The sequence below is a fragment of the Peromyscus eremicus genome, chromosome 4, assembly GCF_949786415.1.
Source record: "Peromyscus eremicus chromosome 4, PerEre_H2_v1, whole genome shotgun sequence".
Classification (NCBI taxonomy): domain Eukaryota; kingdom Metazoa; phylum Chordata; class Mammalia; order Rodentia; family Cricetidae; genus Peromyscus; species Peromyscus eremicus.
Genome location: NC_081419.1, coordinates 58,768,335 through 58,787,245, shown reverse-complemented (window position 1 = coordinate 58,787,245; position 18,911 = coordinate 58,768,335). Strand labels below are relative to the sequence as shown.

General features: G+C 39.1%; 1 protein-coding gene across 1 annotated transcript; it reads right to left on the bottom strand.

Moving 5' to 3' along the window:
* Positions 1 to 3,495: 3,495 nt before the first annotated feature.
* Positions 3,496 to 18,365, bottom strand: Dusp19 (dual specificity phosphatase 19). The gene is made up of 4 exons (XM_059260793.1): positions 18,021 to 18,365; positions 14,811 to 14,857; positions 8,538 to 8,690; positions 3,496 to 3,763 (listed from the first exon to the last, which is right to left on the bottom strand). The coding sequence occupies exons 1-4, from the start codon at positions 18,241 to 18,243 to the stop codon at positions 3,524 to 3,526; spliced, it is 663 nt and encodes a 220-aa protein (XP_059116776.1). The 5' UTR covers positions 18,244 to 18,365; the 3' UTR covers positions 3,496 to 3,523.
* Between the last annotated feature and the right edge of the window lie 546 nt (positions 18,366 to 18,911).

The following is an 18,911-nucleotide window of genomic DNA, read 5'->3' as shown; positions in this document are numbered from 1 at the left end:
CACTTGGGAGGCAGAGGCAGGCAGATGGGTATATATGAGTTCGAGGCCAGCCTGGTCTACACAGCAAGTTCCAGGACAGCCAAGGATGTTACACAGAGAAACCTTCTCTCAAAAAACCAGCCAACCAACCAAACAAACAAAGATAAACAAGCCCAAATACTAAGATATTCAAAAGTCATACGTTTTGGTCTCCACTTACGTGAAAACTACTAGTGAAAAATCAATGAAGCCATTATTCTTTGTCTGATGACTATTTTTATTTAATGAACAAGAATTTTGTTGAGGACTGGTGCAATGCTCTTGACTTTGAATACTTAATAATTATGGGGCACTGGTAACTCTAGAATTTAGTTGATTCATCTGAATTGTAGAAAGTTTAGCATCAGCCTTGTATGTTATACACTGGTTTATTCACCCCAAAGTAGATACATGTTATTGCCTTATCAGTAATTTGGCATATCATATAGCATTTAATAAACAAATCTGGCTTCTCCCATCACTTAGTCTACCAAACTGATCTTTCCAAGGTTAACAATAACCTCCATGATGCTAAGCCCAGATGCCTTAGGTACATGTTTATTGTATGTATTTTCTCAGCATCATTTGCTGCATCTTATTTATCATGCACTTTGAAGCTTTCCTTAGTTCCTTTGACAGTGTGCTCTGGTTGCTCTCTTCTCTCTTTAGCCATATCTCGTTTCTTGGCTCACCCTCCACCCAGCCTTTATATGTGGTTGTTCTCTAAAACCCAATTTTATACCCTTAGTTTTACTCTAAGCTCTTTGTGTGGTGCTATCCATTTCTCCTGCAGATTCATACCAATAACCAGATGCCCCATCAAGTTCCCCTCCTGACATACCCATTGACTTGGATATCTCAAGGACACCTCAAATCAAATAAAAAAGGCCAACTTAGAAGTGAATATTTATTACAAAGAATGGTACCACCAGCTCTCTAATTATTAAAGCTGGAAGCCTTGGAATGATTTTGATAACTCCTTTTCTTTTCTTTTTTTCTTTTTTTGAAAACTCTTTTCAAAAAAATTCAATGCCAAAGTTTATAAGACCTAGTCTCTAAATATTTTTCAAAAAGTACCCACCTGTTTCCTTTTTATAAGATTCATTTTATTATTTTAATTACGTGTAGGTATATGTGTTTGCATGTGGGTATGTGCGTGGGTGCAGGCATCTACAGCAGCCAAAGGTATCATATATCCTGGAGCTGGAGCTGCAGTTACAGACTCTTGTGAGTTACCTGATGTTTGTGCTGGGAACCAAACTCTGGTCCTCTGACACAACAGTAAGTGCCCTTAACCACTGAGCCATCTCTCTAGCTTCCACTTCTTTCCCTCTTGACTGCATCAACTACATCTAGTTTCACCACCTGAAACCTGGACCTCACCTTCTGACTTGCCTTGCTTTTCCTCCCAACTCACTCTCTGCTATACAAGCAGACTGACGCTTTAAAATGACATTGTGAAGATTAGGGATCTAGCTCCGTTGTTGGAATGCCTGCCTCGCATGCACGAAAGCCAGCACCAACCACATAAACCAGCTTTGGTGGCTGGCGGCTTGTCACTGCAGCACTTGGGAGCTGATGGAAAGGGGACCAGAAGTTAAAGGCCATCCTCAGTTCGATGGCAAGTTGGAGGCCACCTGCTAAATATGAGACCCTGTCTCAAATAAATGAACGATCATTCTTGAGGCTGGAGAAATGGTTCAGTGGTCAAAAGCCCTGGCTGCTATGGCAGAGGACCTGGGTTCAATTCTCAACACCCCCATGGGGCAGTTCAGTTGTTTGAAATTCCAGTCCCATGGGATCCAGTGCCCTATTCCAGCCTCCATGGACATCATATGCACATGGTACACAGATAAACATGCAAGCAAAATACCTGTACACATAAAATAAAAATGAAAATACAACAAAGCATTCTAAGCAGATCTCATTACCACCTCTTAATCTCTTCACTACTCTGAAAGACTAACATCTCAAAGCTCTCTACCAGGTCTCACTTGATCTGGCCCACAGTTCACATTCACAGACAGCATCTTATGCCCTCCACCTCAGCGTTCCCACATCTCAGCACTTCCTTCCAGAACTCCAACATTTCATGCTCCTCCTCAGACTTTGGCTTTTACATATATTCCTGACTCAATTCTGAAAAAAATGCTACAACCCACTCACCTTCAATCAACTCCCACTTATGTTTTAGAACCTATCACAAATGTCATTCAAAAGGCATAAAAGAATTCTCTCATAACTAGACAAAGTTAAAATTTACAGTATGTATTCACATTAAATTTTAAAGATTTTTATTTGTGTGTGTGTTGCTGGTGATGGAAGTCAGGGTCTTTTTGCAAACTGAACATAGACTCTACTGCTTGATGTGCAATCCCCTGCCCCAACTCAAAGCCATAAAGCAAATTTATAATATACATAATTCAGTTTTGTTAACATGGAAGCATTAAAGAAAAAAAACTGTTCAAAGTGTTCTTCCAAGAAAAAAATATGTGTAATATTAAGCATCCTAACAATATTTAAAATTTTTTATAGATTCATTAAATTTTCTTTTCTAAAAAATACGTTTTCCTGCAGAATACTAAAATATAAAAGAGATCAATCTTAAGATTACATCTTAAAAAATCATCTCTCACTATAAGGTAGTTTTTAGGGATCCCAAGAGAAAAAAAATGTGATAGGTGACCCATAAACTAAACACTTAGCACCCAAGTTAAAAAGAGCAAAGTGTGGCAACAGCTAATTAAAAAAAATCATAAAATTAAAGCATAGAGCATCTATGCAATTACTTAAAGAATAAAAGAAAAATGCTTGTAATAGGACCGAATTTAAAAGTCAAAATGGAAATTTGGTTCTCATAATAGGATTTAAAAATCACATGCATTTATAACCATTAGATAGATGTTTATATAAGCCTTTGATTCTGGTACTCTTTTGGGGAGGCTGAAGGTATTATTTTTTAATTTTAAAAATATTCTTACAAAAACTTTACTTCCCTTTGAAATGGTAAATCTTCACTTATTAGGTCTATCACTTCAAAAGGTTTTTGTTCATGAAAGTGTATGTGAAAGAAGAATAAATTAAAAGGCTTCATTGGTTTGCTTTCCTATCTCTAACAAAGATTTTTAGGTTTAAAATTTCTTCTACACTTATCAGTGATTTAGCAATTTGATAATCCACTATTTTCTCTTAGGAAGTTAAAGAAATGTTTAACCAGATAATGCAATAAAAAAGAGAAGGTAAAACTTAAAAATGTATTAATATATTAATTCAGGACAATAAAAGTAACCCCCATTTTCATGGGTAAAAGACAACAGGAAAGATAAGTTTTACAAGTTTCCTCTCCAAAACAGAGGCAGATGCAGAAGTTGCTTGTCTGTCTCTGCTAGAGTACAGATCACGGGCCACGGCCCCTGTCCACTGAGGGTACTTGGTCACCGCTAAAGAACAGATCACGGGCCATGGCCCTGTCACTGAGGGCACGTGGTCACCGCTAGAGTACAGATCATGGGCCACGGCCCCTGTCCACTGAGGGCACGTGGTCACTGCCATTGCTCTCTTTGCCCACTTGGAAGGTGCGAAGCTGTTCTATGAAGCCGGGATTTGGACATACGGATGGCCTTGCATCTTTCACCAACGAGTAAGCACTGGTGAATTCGATTTCTTCAGAACTCATCAGGAAGCCTATGACAATAGCAGCAGCCCTGGAAACCCCTGCGTTACAGTGAACAAGAACCACGCCATCCTGAAATGACATCAAACAAAATCCACGTTACTCTCCTGAGAAAGGTTATTAAATCAATTACACATTCTTAGCAGACTCAAAACTATAAAGAAAAAAGTTCATCTTGTCTAATTATTTCACAGAATAAATTTCACCACATAAACTGAGGAAACTCAATCATCCAATACCTGCTCTTCCCCAGGACTGAAATGCTCTGAAAATGTGGTTGGAGTTCGCAAACGGCATCTTTAACAGGACTCAAATGATCCAGCCAAGTACACAGAAAAACCTAGCAACTTACCAGTACATGTATATAAACAATTGGTGTCCCTGGCTTGGAAATCTAAGTACAAAATCACTGGCAAGGAAACAAATGATGCTGTTGCGACTATTATTCTGTAAGGAAGTAAATTACAAACATTCTGAACTGATCGGTTAGTAAATGATGGCATGAACAACTTATAACATCATGAAATGGAAAAGGTAATTATATACCAGCAGTGAGATCAATAAATGAAAAACTTCTCAGGTAACTCGTAAATGATACTTTACCAGTGAAATGGACACAATGGAGGATGGATGCTGGTTTGGGCAATATTGCATTAATAATGAATGCCATAGATCCAAGAGATCAACAGTGATACAGCCTGGCCTATTGCAGGCTTTTAAAAAGTTAATGATCTGTAGTGAATGGAGCACACACCACAGAATTAAACATTTCAGTAACTTCATTTCTCCATCTTCATCGGGTACAACACAGGAAAGGGACAGGAGGGGACCATATTACTAGAAACCCTAGCCCCCAGGCACACCCATTACACTACTGTTGTTATGGGCCATTGGACTATTTTAGGTTGGCAAGGCAGCTTCCTCACATCTGTGTATCTGTGATAAAATTACTTTCTTTAGCCACCGTATCCAATCTGCAAGTTTATCTCTTTTCAAGAGTGATTAGCAACAACTTTAATATTTTGAAATTTCTCACATCAACAAGTCTGCTTCAAGTGTTTTCTTACAGGTGTCTATGATTCATTTTTGAGCTTTGTTTCTGCACAAGGAAAGTAAAATAATATTCACTATATACATTGCTGTGGGATGGTCTGTATGTCAAATGTGTTGCTGATTGGTCAATAAATAAATCACTGATTGGCCAGTGGCCAGGCAGGAAGTATAGGCAGGACTAACAGAGAGGAGAATTGAGAGAACAGGAAGCTGAGTCAGGGAGACACTGCCAGCCGCCATCAGGACAAGGAAGATGTAAAGTACCGGTAAGCCACAAGCCACGTGGCAAGGTATAGATTTATAGAAATGGATTAATTTAAGCTGTAAGAACAGTTAGCAAGAAGCCTGCCACTGCCATACAGTTTGTAACCAATATAAGTCTCTGTTTATTTGGTTGGGTCTGAGTGGCTGTGGGACTGGCGGGTGTCAGAGATTTGTCCTGACTGTGGGCCAGGCAGGAAAACTCTAGCTACAATACATCTATACATCATGAACTTTTCCTACTTTAAAAAATTATTTTTATTTTTAAAAATTATATATATGGGGAGGGATGCATGTGTGGGTTTATGCACACGTGGGTAGAGTGCTCATGGAGGCCAGCTCCCCTGGAGCTGGAGTTACAGATGTGAGCTGCCTGGATACTGGGAACAAATTTTGGTCCTCCAGGAATAAGTGCTCTTAAATGCTGGGCCATCTCTCCAGCCCCTCTCATTTTGTTCTTTGAGGGTTTTCCCCTGCATTTTGCAGTACTAATAATTAAATCTATAGCTCTACACACACTAGGCAAGCACTCTATCTCCAGTCTTTTTTTTACTTTTAATTTTAAGACAGGTTCTCATTAAGTAACCCAGGATGGTTCTAAACTCACCTGGTACTTCTCAGTCTCCCTGCCTCAACCTATTTTTTTTTCTACTTTGTACCAACAGCTTGTTTTGTTTTTAGAGACAGGGTTTCTCTGTGTAGCCTTGGCTGTCCTGGAACTTGCTCTGTAGACCAGGCTGACCTCAAACTCATAGACAGCCATCTGCCTCTGTCTCTAAGTGTTGGAATTAGAGACATGACTCACCACCTAACAGTTAATTTTTTATGACTTAAAATGTTTAAAAATTTTATAACAACTTGAAAATTATTAATATATATTACTTAGTTCAAAACAAATCTGTTTTACCTGATTTACAATGTTAATATTTTCTTTCACTATTGTATATAACTACTTTTCTTTTTTTATAGATTTACTTATTTTATGCGTATGTATGTGTACCCTGTCTATGGGGTGCCCTCGGAGGGCAAAAGAAGATGTTAGATTCTGTGTTGGTTGGTCTTATGTCAACTTGGTACAAGCTGGAGTTATGTGAAAGGAGGGAACCTCAATTGAGAAAATGCCTCCATAAGATCTGGCTGTAAGTCACTTTCTTAATTAATGATTGATGGGGGAAGCCCAGCCCATTGTGGATTGTGCTATCCCTGGGCTGGTGGTCCTGGATCCTATAAGAAGCAGGCTGAGCAAGCCATGATGAGCAAGCTAGTAAGCAGCACCCCTCCATGGCCCCTGCATCAGCTCCTGCCTCTATATTCCTATCCTGTTTGAGTTGCTGTCCTGACTTCCTTTGATGATGAACAGATATGGAAGTGTAAGCCAAATAAACCCTTCCTCCCCAATTTGCTTTTTTTTTTTTTTGGTCATGGTGTTTTGTCACAGCAATAGAAACAGATTCCCTGGAACTGGAGTGACAGATGGTTATGAGCTGCCATGTGGGTGCTAGGAAACGAATCTGGGCCCTCTGCAGGAACAAGTACTCTTTTTTTTTTTGTTGTTTTTTTGTTTTTGTTTTTTTTTAAAGATTTATTTATTATGTATACAGTGTTTTGTCTGCATGTATGACTACAGGCCAGAAGAGGGCACCAGATCTTGTTACAGATGGTTGTGAGCCACCATGTGGTTGCTGGGAATTGAACTCAGGACCTCTGGAAGAACAGTCAGTGCTCTTAACCTCTGAGCCATCTCTCCAGCCCCGGAACAAGTACTCTTAATGGCTAAGTCCCATAACATTCCAACATGGAGTGGGGGAGTGACTCATGAAGTCTTAACCCTACTTGAGGAGCTACTGACAGTCAACAGGTGCTAGGGTAGGGAGGAGTCAGTTTTCTTTCTAGGTGTGGTCTCTGGTAGGTTGACCATGCTCCAGTGGGTGGTCCATGTCTACGTGTATATGGGCAGCATTAATTAAACTAACTGAGAGGGGGATGCGGGAGGATCTTGGAGGAGTTGGAGGGAAAGCGTAGAAGGGGATTGGTGTATGACTAAAATACACTGTATCCATGTGTAAAATTCTTAAAGAAAAAATTTAAATATATTAAAAATCAAATCAAATAATGAAATACTTCCAATTTTTTTGGTAGTCAGCCTCTGACAATCAGTGAAGTGAGATTCTGGTGTAACTTCCTTATGATGCTGAGGTCTCATAGCAAGCTTCCAGCAGCACAGGTCACTTAGGTAGCACTCATGGCTGATCAGTCATGGTGCTGTGCTTTGAATACGTTTTGAGCATGTCCCCTAAAGGCTCATGGTTTTGAAGCTTGGGATCATGTTGTAAGATTAGGAGATGGCGGGACTCAGAGATATACTCCTGGAAGGGATGTACTCCTAGTTGAAGAGTTTCCATGGGACTCCCGATTAGTTCTTGGGGGAAGAGATTATTATATAAGCTGCACCCACCATCCTGCCTGGGGATCTGATATCGCTACTATAAACAAGTCTATGAGTGTGAATTCTCTGATACTGTTCTTTATCAAAAATGTATATACATTCCATTATATATAATAACTAAAGGAATTAATTAGAAAACTATAAACTTAATTACCATTAAAATGTAAAACAGAATTACTTATTGACAAAAATAATTTCAAGATACAACTTTAGGTAATAGCCATCCTAGAAGTCCTGCCTATCAGAATGTTGACACAGGTCAAAGTTAATATTGAAATAATATCATGTGTTGGTCCTCTCAAGTCACAAAACCAGCAGATAGTTTCTGATCAGGATTTTATATAATCTGAGGACAGCAATATGCATTCTGCCTTAAAATTCTATGGTTCAAAATGCACAGTGACCAGAGCTACAGCTCCGCTGGTTGAGTACGTGCCTGATATGAACAAGGCCCCAGGTTCCATCCCCAGTAAACATTAAAAACAGGCATGGTAATGCACACCTGTAAATCCAGTAGGAGGGTGGTAGAGGCCGGAAGATCAAAAGTTCAGGATCATCCTTGGCTACACGGCAAGTCTGAGGCTTCGCCTAGGCTCTATGAGACCCTGCCTCCATAAATAATAAATAAATATTTTTTTACATGCACAGCTACACAATCTCTGTGCCTTAGTCATTGAAATGAATGAATATTCATCATCACAAATGCACTGACAAGATGAGATCAGACTGTACCCTTTGGTCCATCTGGTTTCTGACAAATCAGTCAGGATGTAGGTGCTAATACAGTCCCAGAAGGAATTTAACTACATATTTGCGCAGGAAAGCTCAGTAATCGAGGGAGTTTATCTCCCAGTGTTTCTTGGTAAGAACTCAGAAGAAACAAAACTAAATGAATATGAGAAGTAAACTTCTCATTAAGAAAAAAAAAACAATTAGAGAACCAAAAACCTGAAGAATTTAATTAGTATTACTGGATGGAAATTTTCATAATGGCTCTTCACAAATTCATTAAAATGTACAAAGACTGGGTGGTGGTCCCATTTTTGAATTTCTACTCCTGAAGAACTGTATAAAAATAAAACTCACCTTCAGTTTTGCTTGCTCAATAAACTCAAAACATTCTGGAAAATAAGACAGGATATTGGTTTCAGGGACATCCAATATAGAAATGGTCTTATATGTAAATTCACTGAGAAAAGCATTTTCAACTCCATATGCAACATTGAGAATATGAGTCACCTTAAAGGAAAGAAAAGAAAAGGATGATTTTTAAGTTCTATGAGTTAGATGATCTAAAAGCAGGCTGTAATGTTAACTTCTGGAATGAGAATAATGAAAATGTAACGACTCACTGAATGATACATCTTCTCTGCCTCATCCCACAACAATGCTCTTTTATAATGCATGCATGGCCCTCTTGTTCTACTCCTTGGAGATCGCCTCCCTCCCTGCACTAGAAACACTATGAAAATACAGACCAGGTTGAACTTAACTATCATAAGAACTTAGTAAAAATGACCTTAGCAGAAAGTACTTAAAATATCTACTGGAAAAAAAAAAAACAACTCAGTGAATATCCATATAAAAATTTCAGTGACAAAAGAGTGGTTTTTGTTTGTTTGATTGGTTTGGTTTTTTTTAATTGCAATGAACCACAGGTGGTGGAGCTGATAAGGGACACAGCCAAGAAGGCTTTTTTTCTAAAAAGCTGACCTCTACCACTCAGTGAGGGAACTGTTTATCAATGCTGGCCTTGGGATGAGATGCCGTTTGTAATAGGAATAGTTAAGAATACCTTCACTGAGGACTTCATATTTACCAGGCACGTAGGTTGTCTCAGGCCTCTTACTTAGGCATTATTATTTCCCTTGCAAATCAAATTTTTTTTCTAACTGGCTCTGAAATCAAAACATTGTAAAAAGGGAAGATGAAAATTTGTTCTACTCTTCAGCAATCACGTTTGCTGCTTTTCTTTCATATTCTTTTGGGGCTTCCTTATGAAAATATTTTATTTATTGATCTAGCACTCAATGACTATCTTACTAATAATACAACCACTATTACACGTTTTACTTATTAGAATTAAATCCATACAGAAATTTCCTTATGGTCCTCCACAAGAGAATTTCCACCAATTACAACACTTGACCAAAGTTCTAAGGCAAGGCTTTGAAAATGCCACCCACTTAAACTAATCATGTGGTTCACAGCATCCTTATATTTTTCTAGAAACTCTCCATCACACAACTCGCTTTGGCTTCACTCCCCTACGCATTATTAAGAGGGTGACTCTGCAGAGAGGAAGCAGGATCTGATAGAGATGCCCTTGTTTCATCCCCCAAACAGTGAAGCTGAAAGAGGACAAGGGTGCCATTAAGAGAGGTGATATTAAAAAAAAACAAACAAAAAACAAAAACAAAAACAAAAAACCACTTGCCTATGCAAAGGCTTTTCATTTGCCATATTACCCTGAATAGCACTAATTTGTTAGTGGAAATGAGACTGGAACTTTCAATAGCTTTGTTAACTGTTGATGTGTGAGGGCTCCTGGTATGAGATCCGGGATTAAACAGACGCCAGATTAAACACAGGTCAGTAAATTAACAAGCAACCCTGTCAGACTAGCTAAGGAATTCATTATTTGTTATTTTCCTTTGGGAAATAACTGTAAGTATTTACCACGTAACATTTTTATCCTTGACTCAATCAATTTTTTTTCTCAGAGCGATGGATGACAAACAGAAAAGAATAAAGTCTTTATCTTCTCAAAGTCCTTGTGGTAATAATATAAGTGGTGAGAGCTAAGAGGATAATGAAGTGGACCCTAACGGGAGGAAGAGATTACTCAATGCACCACCTGCCTCGACCCCACTCCCCAACCTCGTGTGTGGGGGTGGCCATACACAGAGCTAATCTCTTGGCCTCTATGCTCTACCCCATCTGTGCCAGTCTTAGTTGCCATGAGGTTTCAGTGACGTGTTGCACTCTCAGAGAAATCAGCTCACCCAGGGTGCCTTACCAATCCACCCAGGGTGCCCTACCAATCCTCTCGCTGCCTTGTTTGATTCAGAGAAGATAATCTTATATGAAATCTTCACATAGCAACCTGCACATCTCCCCATCAGCTCTCACCATCTTACCTACACCAGCACCTGCCCTTTCTTTCTGCCCTATTTCAATAAATGATACATTCCTACACCCTTTAGAGGGCCCTTCCCAGTATGTGCACCTGGAACCACTCTATGACTTCCAAACATTTCTCTAGTGACTTTCCTCAATCTTCTATTTGCCCCTCTAACATGAGCCTTAAAACATTCTCAACACTTCCTAAGCCCCACCCATTACCTCCTCTCCTGCCAGCACATTCCCTCTACTTCTCAGTCTTCTGAAATCTGGCTTATCAATTTCTCTTACTTGCTGTTCCATGGCTGTGAAGAGACACCATGACTAAAGCACCTCTTAGAAACCATTTAGTTGGAGGCTTGCTTGCAGTTTCAGAAGGTTAGTCCATGATCATCATGGCAGGAAGCATGGCAGCAGCCAGCCAGACATGGCACTGGAGCAGTAGCTGAGAGCTCACAATCTGATCCACAAGTTGCAGGAAGAAAGAAGGAGTGAGACTGTGCCTGGCATGGGCTTTTGAAACCTCAAAGTCCACCCCTAGTGAGACACCTCCTCCCATAAGGCCACACCTCCTAATCCTTCCTACACAGTCCACCAACTAGGAACTCCCTTCTCCCTATAACTAAGCAACCAATTGTGCGAATTTGGGGCTCTCAGAATACCTCAGATTTGCCACTTCTCTTTATCCCTCTGAAATCTAGACTAAGCCACTATCAACTTCTCTCAGAGTACCAAACTTCATAGTTGGTCTCCCCATCTCTAGCGCAAACAATCCTCCGATCTATTTCCCACACTGCTTCTAATGAGAAATCTTTTAAAACTACACATTTAGTCCTGTTATTTCACTAGGCAAAACCTGTCCTTGGCTCCCACTATGTTTTGGATCATGTCTAAACAACTGATTTACATGGTTTACTCTGGTTTACATGGCCTTTCACACTCTGTTTCATGCTTACCTCTCTTGCTCGTAGCTTGGCACCCTTTGTTCTCACACTATTTTCTGAACTCCATTTCTGTCCCTGAAAGCATCAACCTTCCTTTCCTCTGGCTTTGGGATCTGTACACACACCATCTCTTCTATCTGAATCCTCTCATGGAGCAAAATTTGAGTATTACCTCTACCAAGAAGCTTGTCCTTAGTTCCCCCAGTCTCAAACCAAACAAACAGGGTTAAGGGTATCATCATTCTATACTTTCCTACTGAACCATACAATACACCATTCTATAGTTTTTCAGTATCTTTGGGCACACTCAGAGCATAAGCTTCAAGTGAACAGGAATCTTGATGCTCCTCAAACCACTCAACATGAGCTGAAACCGTGCTTGATATGATAGCAAACAGCTAACAATTACTTTGAGAAAACACTGAAAACAAGTAACAAATCCTATCAGTTGTATGAAAGTAGTTGGTAAGAAACAGTATTAGGGAAGACTGGTATATGAACTAGGACTCAAGAATGGGTGGATCTTTGACAAGCAGAGGTGAGGGAAAGTCTGTCCCCTATAGAACTGCTTAAGCAGAGGCAAGAAATTGATAAAGGTTCAATTTGAACAAGCGAGTCCTCTTAACTAGAAGAGGTGATAGTTCATCAACCAGAATGACCACTCAATTTAAACTAACTTATACCACTAACACATGCTTTTCATTTGACCAGATATAACTTGGAAAATGAAGGGATCCAGCTAAGGAATCTGAAAAACACTGAACAAATGAGAAATCCAAAGAAAAAGGACAAATCATACAGAAAAAAAAATGCTCCATGAAAAAGATTTTCTGCAGTGAACCTCGACTATGCCTAACAGCGACTTTTGAAGTCTCCAAAAAGATGATGGGACCCCACAATGACGATTCCACATGGACTATGATAATGCCATCAAGCTAACAACTACCATCAAAAGACAGGTTTTGGACTACAAACTGCTTAAGACAATATAGAGATGGCTAGCTGAGATGATACAGCCTCACAGACTACTCCAGTCAGGACTTGACCATAATCTTAAATTTTCTTTGTGTCCCCATAAGACTACCAGCACATCCAATCATCAGGAACTAGCCAAGAAAACTACACCCACATTCCCAAATAAATGGATTATGGATGTTTGTCTTTGTTTAGGGGTTGGTTAAAAATTGTTATTGGTCATAGTTAGTCTCTTTCTAAAAAAAAAAAAAAAGAAGATATAGATAAGAGGTAGAGGTAGATTATTGAATCTACTCTAAAAAAATAGAAATGATAAGATAAAAGGGTAGATTATTGAATCTACTCTGAAAAGAAAAAAAGGAGAATGTGGATATGATAAGATAAAGGTAGATTATTGAATCTATGTTTAAAAAGCAACTATTAGTTTTAAATATTTTGCATTGGATTGGATTTTTGTATATTGTATACAAATTTTGTAAATGGATACAAATTTGAGATTATTTTTGTTACAACATACTATACATACATTTCTAATCTTGTTCAAGGCATTGTACCTATATAGCTCATTTAACAATGTAATGCAAATTTCTAGTCCTTAAAAGTTATTACCAACTAATTTGGATATAAAGAAATGAAAGTTAGTAGTTAGTTATTACAATTGAACTTGTAGTCAGATTAGGTATGTTTTCAAGGTCAAATATATATATATATATGATAGACAGGTCGTCTTCAAACACTTCAGAGATCTATGGAATATGGTATTTCAGATGTTTTAATAACATAGATTCTTTTTTTTTTTTTTAATGACAATGAGACATGTCTGCTCCTGGCAGCACCAATCTACTTCAGAGAAGATGATGGGCATCAAAGAAACTCCATATGGAGTTTACTTTCTTTGTGGCAAAAGTTAGTCACTGGGTAAGAAAGTGCCCTCGCATCAACTGCTGACATTATGTTGTCCAAATGGACAAGTAGGACACAAAAGAAAGGACTGCTGAACCTTGCCAAGACAAGGTAAGAAAGCCCTTTAGAAAATCCTGCTTCACAGATGAATCTGTCAGATATGCTAGGCTTGTAGGCCAAAGATGGATGTCCCAACATTGCAGAGGAACCTTGGGTGACTGTTCAGGTAGCCAGTTGTTTCTATCATTTCTCACATTTTTTGGAAGTCGCTTGTTTGCACTTCCTGCTTACTTAGGTAATATTATTTCTTTCTTGGGTCTCTGAGGGAGTTTAAGACTAGATAGTTATAGTTTTCCTTGTTAACAAATTCAGAAAAGAAACTCACTAAAGAGTGTATAAATTTGAAAGACATCAAAAGATAGTATTCAGTTGTTAATATAAATTAGGAAAGGAAGTGAATTAGATACAACATTTTGAACTCACCAAAATAGGATAGATCGTGGAGTATTCTCTCTGTATTTGTCAAATGTTTATGGACTAAACATTGTTAATGTAATTCTTGACTGTATATATTGTATATACTTATTGTACTTATTTTATATACTTTTTCTTATATTAGTTATAAACTATTATTTTAGACAAAAAAGGGGAAATGTCGTGATATATTGTGTACCCTAATAAATTTGCCTGAAGATCAGAGAACAGAACAAGCTACCAGATAAAACATAGAAGCCAGGCAGTGGTGGCACACACATTTAATCCTAGCACTTGGGAGGCAGCGATCCATCTGGATCTCTGTGAGTTCAAAGTCACCCTAGACTACTTGAGATTGACTCAGTCTAGGAGAGAAACAGAGCCAAGCAGTGGTGGCACATACCTTTAATCCCAATACTTGGGAGTCACATGCCTTTAATCCCAGTACTAGGAAAGTTGAGACAGGAAATTATATGGGTGGGCGGAGAAAGGTATACAAGGCATGAGGAGACAGGAACTAAAGTCTTTCAGTTGAGCAAAACTGTTCAGGCTGAGGAATCCTAGAGGTAAGAGGTGGTTCATTCCTTTATCTCTCTGATGTTTCAGCATTCACCCCAATATCAGGCTCCAGGTTTTTTGTTTTTGTTTTTTTTTTTTTTATAATAAGACCATTTAACATTCCAGCAACACTTCCAGGGTAAGTTCAGGAGGTTGTGTGAAGGAATCTGAGAAGGACGTGAAACTAGAAAGTTGGGGTACAGAGCTGTATATTTAAAGCAGGTACAATGATTTTGGCAATGCTATTAAAATGATAGCCCAAATGATACAGATTAAACTGAATGATGCAAAGGTTGGAGCAATACAGTTTTTCCCATGTAATGGGAGAATGGACATTGCTGTATGTGGTGCTAGACCTGAAACGTACATTTACTTCATTTACCTTGTGCTTTCTCAGTAGCTCCAGATCATGAGCAGCATCCTGTGACCCTGAGGAAATAAATCATACTATCTTGAATACAAATACAATCATTCTGAATTTTCATGTGAATTTTGTGTAAGGATTCTCTTTAAAACCAAACAGAAGGGGGAAAAATTCAATGTGGGAGGACATCAGTTCAATTTTTGGAAGGGAAATTTGGTAATATTCACCATGAAAATTTATCTTTTATATATCTATGGACTTTCCCATTTTGAATAATCTATACTAAAATTATAGATGTTGAGGTGATTACTTCTGAGAATGTTCAACATACAACAAATAAAAACAAAACCAGCAAGCAAAAAACTCCAAGTCCAATATAGGTGCTGAGATAAAAAAAAAAGATGGTACAATTACATAGTGAAATCTGTACAGCAATATGTACCACTAGAAATAAAAATTAAAATAGGTAAGGCATGGAACACCTATTCTCAGTGTGTCAGGAAATAAAAATACGCTACAGGGGCTTGGAAGATGGATAAATGGGTGGAGTACTTGCTAACACAGGACCTGAGTTAGATCTCTAATACCCACATGGAATCCAGGCATGGTGTGAAATATACAATAAAAAACAAAAATATGTATAGGCTTAAAAATAAAAAGTACATGGAACAGAACATTAAATGTAGGGTTATAGGTGATTTTTTTCTTATATGAATTTTATTGTTTACAATAAACACCTCTTTCTTTTATAAAAGAAAAAAAAAGGTATTAAGAAAGTCAGACACCCACAGAGTAACTTCAGTACAGCTGGTGAGGGAACACTCAGTAGCTTTGAGGTCCACAGGCTCCCACCCACAATGTACACCACTAGTGCTGTGCCTTTCACAGTCTCTTTCTGTTGAAGACATCTCTGTACTACCCCACATTTGGAGATGTTTATAAGCAAATTCTTATCTGAGAATGACTAGTTAACATAGAGCATGCTTCAGAAATGATCAAATAGGACATTTACAATGAAGGAGTCCAAGAATATTACTTTCCTGTGGTTCTATTTCCATTATCAAAGCTCTCCTCCTCCCCTTCCATATCTGAGGAATCAGCCAGCTTCCCTTATATGATTTCTGGTGACTGAGGGGCCACAAGTACACAGTGGGTCCAAGCCGAGAGGTTCCTTACTAACCACACCTTCTGCTTCTTTCTACTTGGAAGTTGAACTTCCAAAATATGGACATTTAGTAAGTATAGATGGTGGGTATAGAAATTGTCTGTTCTCTCCTCTTTCTGTAACTTTCTGCCAGTTTGAAATACTTCTTGACTAAAAGGTAATTCTCAGTTTTCAAATATAGGAAGTCATAACCATGTTGGGGTTGGGGAACAGGTTCAGATAAATTAATTTTATTTTAATAGTTTAGTGAACATACCATCTTTTAACTAATTATTCTGATCTGTTTGTATTTTAAAATAGTAAAAACTGCAACATAGCTTAAATGAAATTCTTCCCCTTTTCACCCCACACTGTGACTGCCTTGGTAATCTCCCCGCGGCTCCTCTCTCTCTCTCCTCTCTCTCTTCTAAACCTGAAACAGGCAGGTCAGGTTGATTCTATTTCAGAGTTGGTTGGTGTCTGTTCTAAGTGACTTCCAAATTATAACAACATTGACATAAACATTCTGTGTGTTTGTGGTGTTGAGGCAAATATTGGATTGCCGAGTCTCACTCTGCTGCTCAAGCTGCCCCCACTCTGTAGCCCAAGCAGGCCTTGAACTAGTTATTATCCTGCCTCGGCTTCTGGAACAGCTACCATTGCAGCTAATTAGGATTCTGTTTTTAATGTATTTACTTATTTATTCATTTACTTTTTATGTTTTCTATCTACTGTACGTGTGTAAGAGAAACAGATTGGGGGGGCGAGAAGGGGAGAGAAAGAAACAGAGACAAAGGACAGACAAAGATAGAGTGTGTGAGTGACTGTGGAGGTCAGAAAAAGCTTTAGGAGGTCAAAGAACTGAAAAGTACTCATATACATATTATCATTCTTGGGTACAGTGAACAAGATCTGAACCAAGATGGTGTGGGGGCTAGAGAGATGGATCAGTGGTTGAGAGCACTTGTTGCTCTTGCAGAGGACCAAGGTTCAGTTCTCAGCACCCACACTGTGGTTCACAACCATTCTTAACTCCAGTTCGAGGGACTCTGCTGACCTCTTCTGATCTCTGAGATTACCATGCATGCACATGCACATGGTGGACATGTACACATGCATGCAACACATGTACATAAAATAAATAAACTAAAAAATATTTTAAGCAGATAGCTTTTGGAGGTCTAGAGAGAATAAATGAATTGCACCACCTAATGTAAGTCTAACTGAAAATAACATAGTATAGTGATAGAGGGTAAGAGTCAGTCAGACTTGATACCCAACTCTGATATTTACTCAGTCTGTTACCTATGCAAATTACTTACCGGATCCTAAAGCCCAGTCCCCACTTGTAACATGAAGATAATCCCTACTTGGAGATCTTTAAAAGAATCATATGCTGTGTAAGCTTCATATTGTGGGCATGTCTAACTCCTGGTTCTGTGTCCAAGTGTTAATTTCTCATTCATATATGCAAAATAATGCAGACCCTTGGGAAAGGCTGGAAACTAAAGAACACCATACCAGATCAACAAGATAACAAGTGAGTTTTTTTTTATACGCTTTCTTCTTTTGCTATTTGTGGGCCATGCTTGTATAAAAATTCAGTGTTTCCATATCACAAGATATGAGGCCATCATCAGAGTCATAGCTGTAAAACTGAAGCTTTGCTCTCAACACACCAAAGACAGACACCATGAGCAGATGCTCTGGGAAGCACGCTTTCAACGTCCTTTCACCAGCCAAGGAATCAGTTGCTTTTTTTTTTTTTTTTTTTGCATTTTTAAAGGATACGTCTTTTTATAATACAAGAAAACACAGCATCCCACTATCCTCGAGAGAAACTTAGAAAAATAGGGAGAACATTTCTTCTAAAATTCAATAAGCAGGTGTCAAAATGATAAATGCTGTGGTGGAAGAAACGTCCCTATTTTATTCCTAACCTAAAAACGTAAACATTTCAACTTTTCATCAGATAGTTGATAATACTATTGTGCACAGGGGGATTATTTTGCATAGAGGAGGCTGACGGCAAAGGAATCCAGTTAAAGGGACTCCACAACGCAGTTGCAAGTCACTCTACTCACCCAGAAGCAACCAGGGCTTAATAACGCCAACTTGCAGGTCCAAGCTAAGGTCCTGCACATAGCCACAACCACCCCCACCGCTGGGCTCTGCTTCCACAACATGAACTGTGGCATCTTTCCACGTTTCTATCATTTTCTTTCCAGTCAGCGTGGTCACCCTGGTGCACTGCTTCCTAAGATTGTTCCGGGAGAATGCTTTGATTTCTTGGTTCAGGGAGTGCATTACATGAGCAGAGGAAGAAACGCAGCAAGCACAAAGAAACAGGGCACTCACTGCGCGCCGCTAACTGAAGCGGGATCCTGCAGGTGACAACCGCACCACTTACAGAGTAGCCCAACCTTGCCGTGCCGAGCGAGCGCGCCGTTGTAAGGCGAGATCTGATTGGCCACTAAGAAACAGGGGCCGATTGGATGCTGCTTCTCCTCTGCTGACGGAAGTTCTGTGTCTTCCGGGTCCATCCAGCAGCAACTCTGCCGTCTTGTCTTTAGTGTTTAATCCCAGATTTCCTTTGGATACGGGATGATTATTTCTAAGACTCATTTGGAGGGAGCTGTCGTCTCCTGGCTCTCCAAGGGCAGTGTTTTCTGGAAATGTTCGACTGCTTAGCTGCTGAACCACGGACTCTTCCTGTGGCTCATTGGCCTTAAAGGGGCTCCGGTCGCCTCCAGGGGCTGCTCCTCGTGTGTCCTCACTTTTTCCTCTCTGCTGTTACCCCTAGGAGAAACGTTGACTAGATAAAAACCACTAAGTATATTAGTGAGGCTCCGACTGAAATACAATGTAAATAAAAGGTCGTTTTAAATATGTTTCTATAAATTAGCAAGGCTTAAAATTTGTATATTCTGACTTTCCACGCCTTATACAGAAAGCATGGCAGCAATTCTAGACGC

Coding starts and splice junctions, on each gene's coding strand:
- Dusp19 (XM_059260793.1), bottom strand. CDS start 18,243: ATGCACTCCCTGAACCAAGAAATCAAAGCATTCTCCCGGAACAATCTT. Junction 8,691..14,810: donor AGCTACTGAGAAAGCACAAG/GTAAATGAAGTA, acceptor CTTTCCTTTAAG/GTGACTCATATTCTCAATGT. Junction 3,764..8,537: donor TTGAGCAAGCAAAACTGAAG/GTGAGTTTTATT, acceptor ATGTCATTTCAG/GATGGCGTGGTTCTTGTTCA.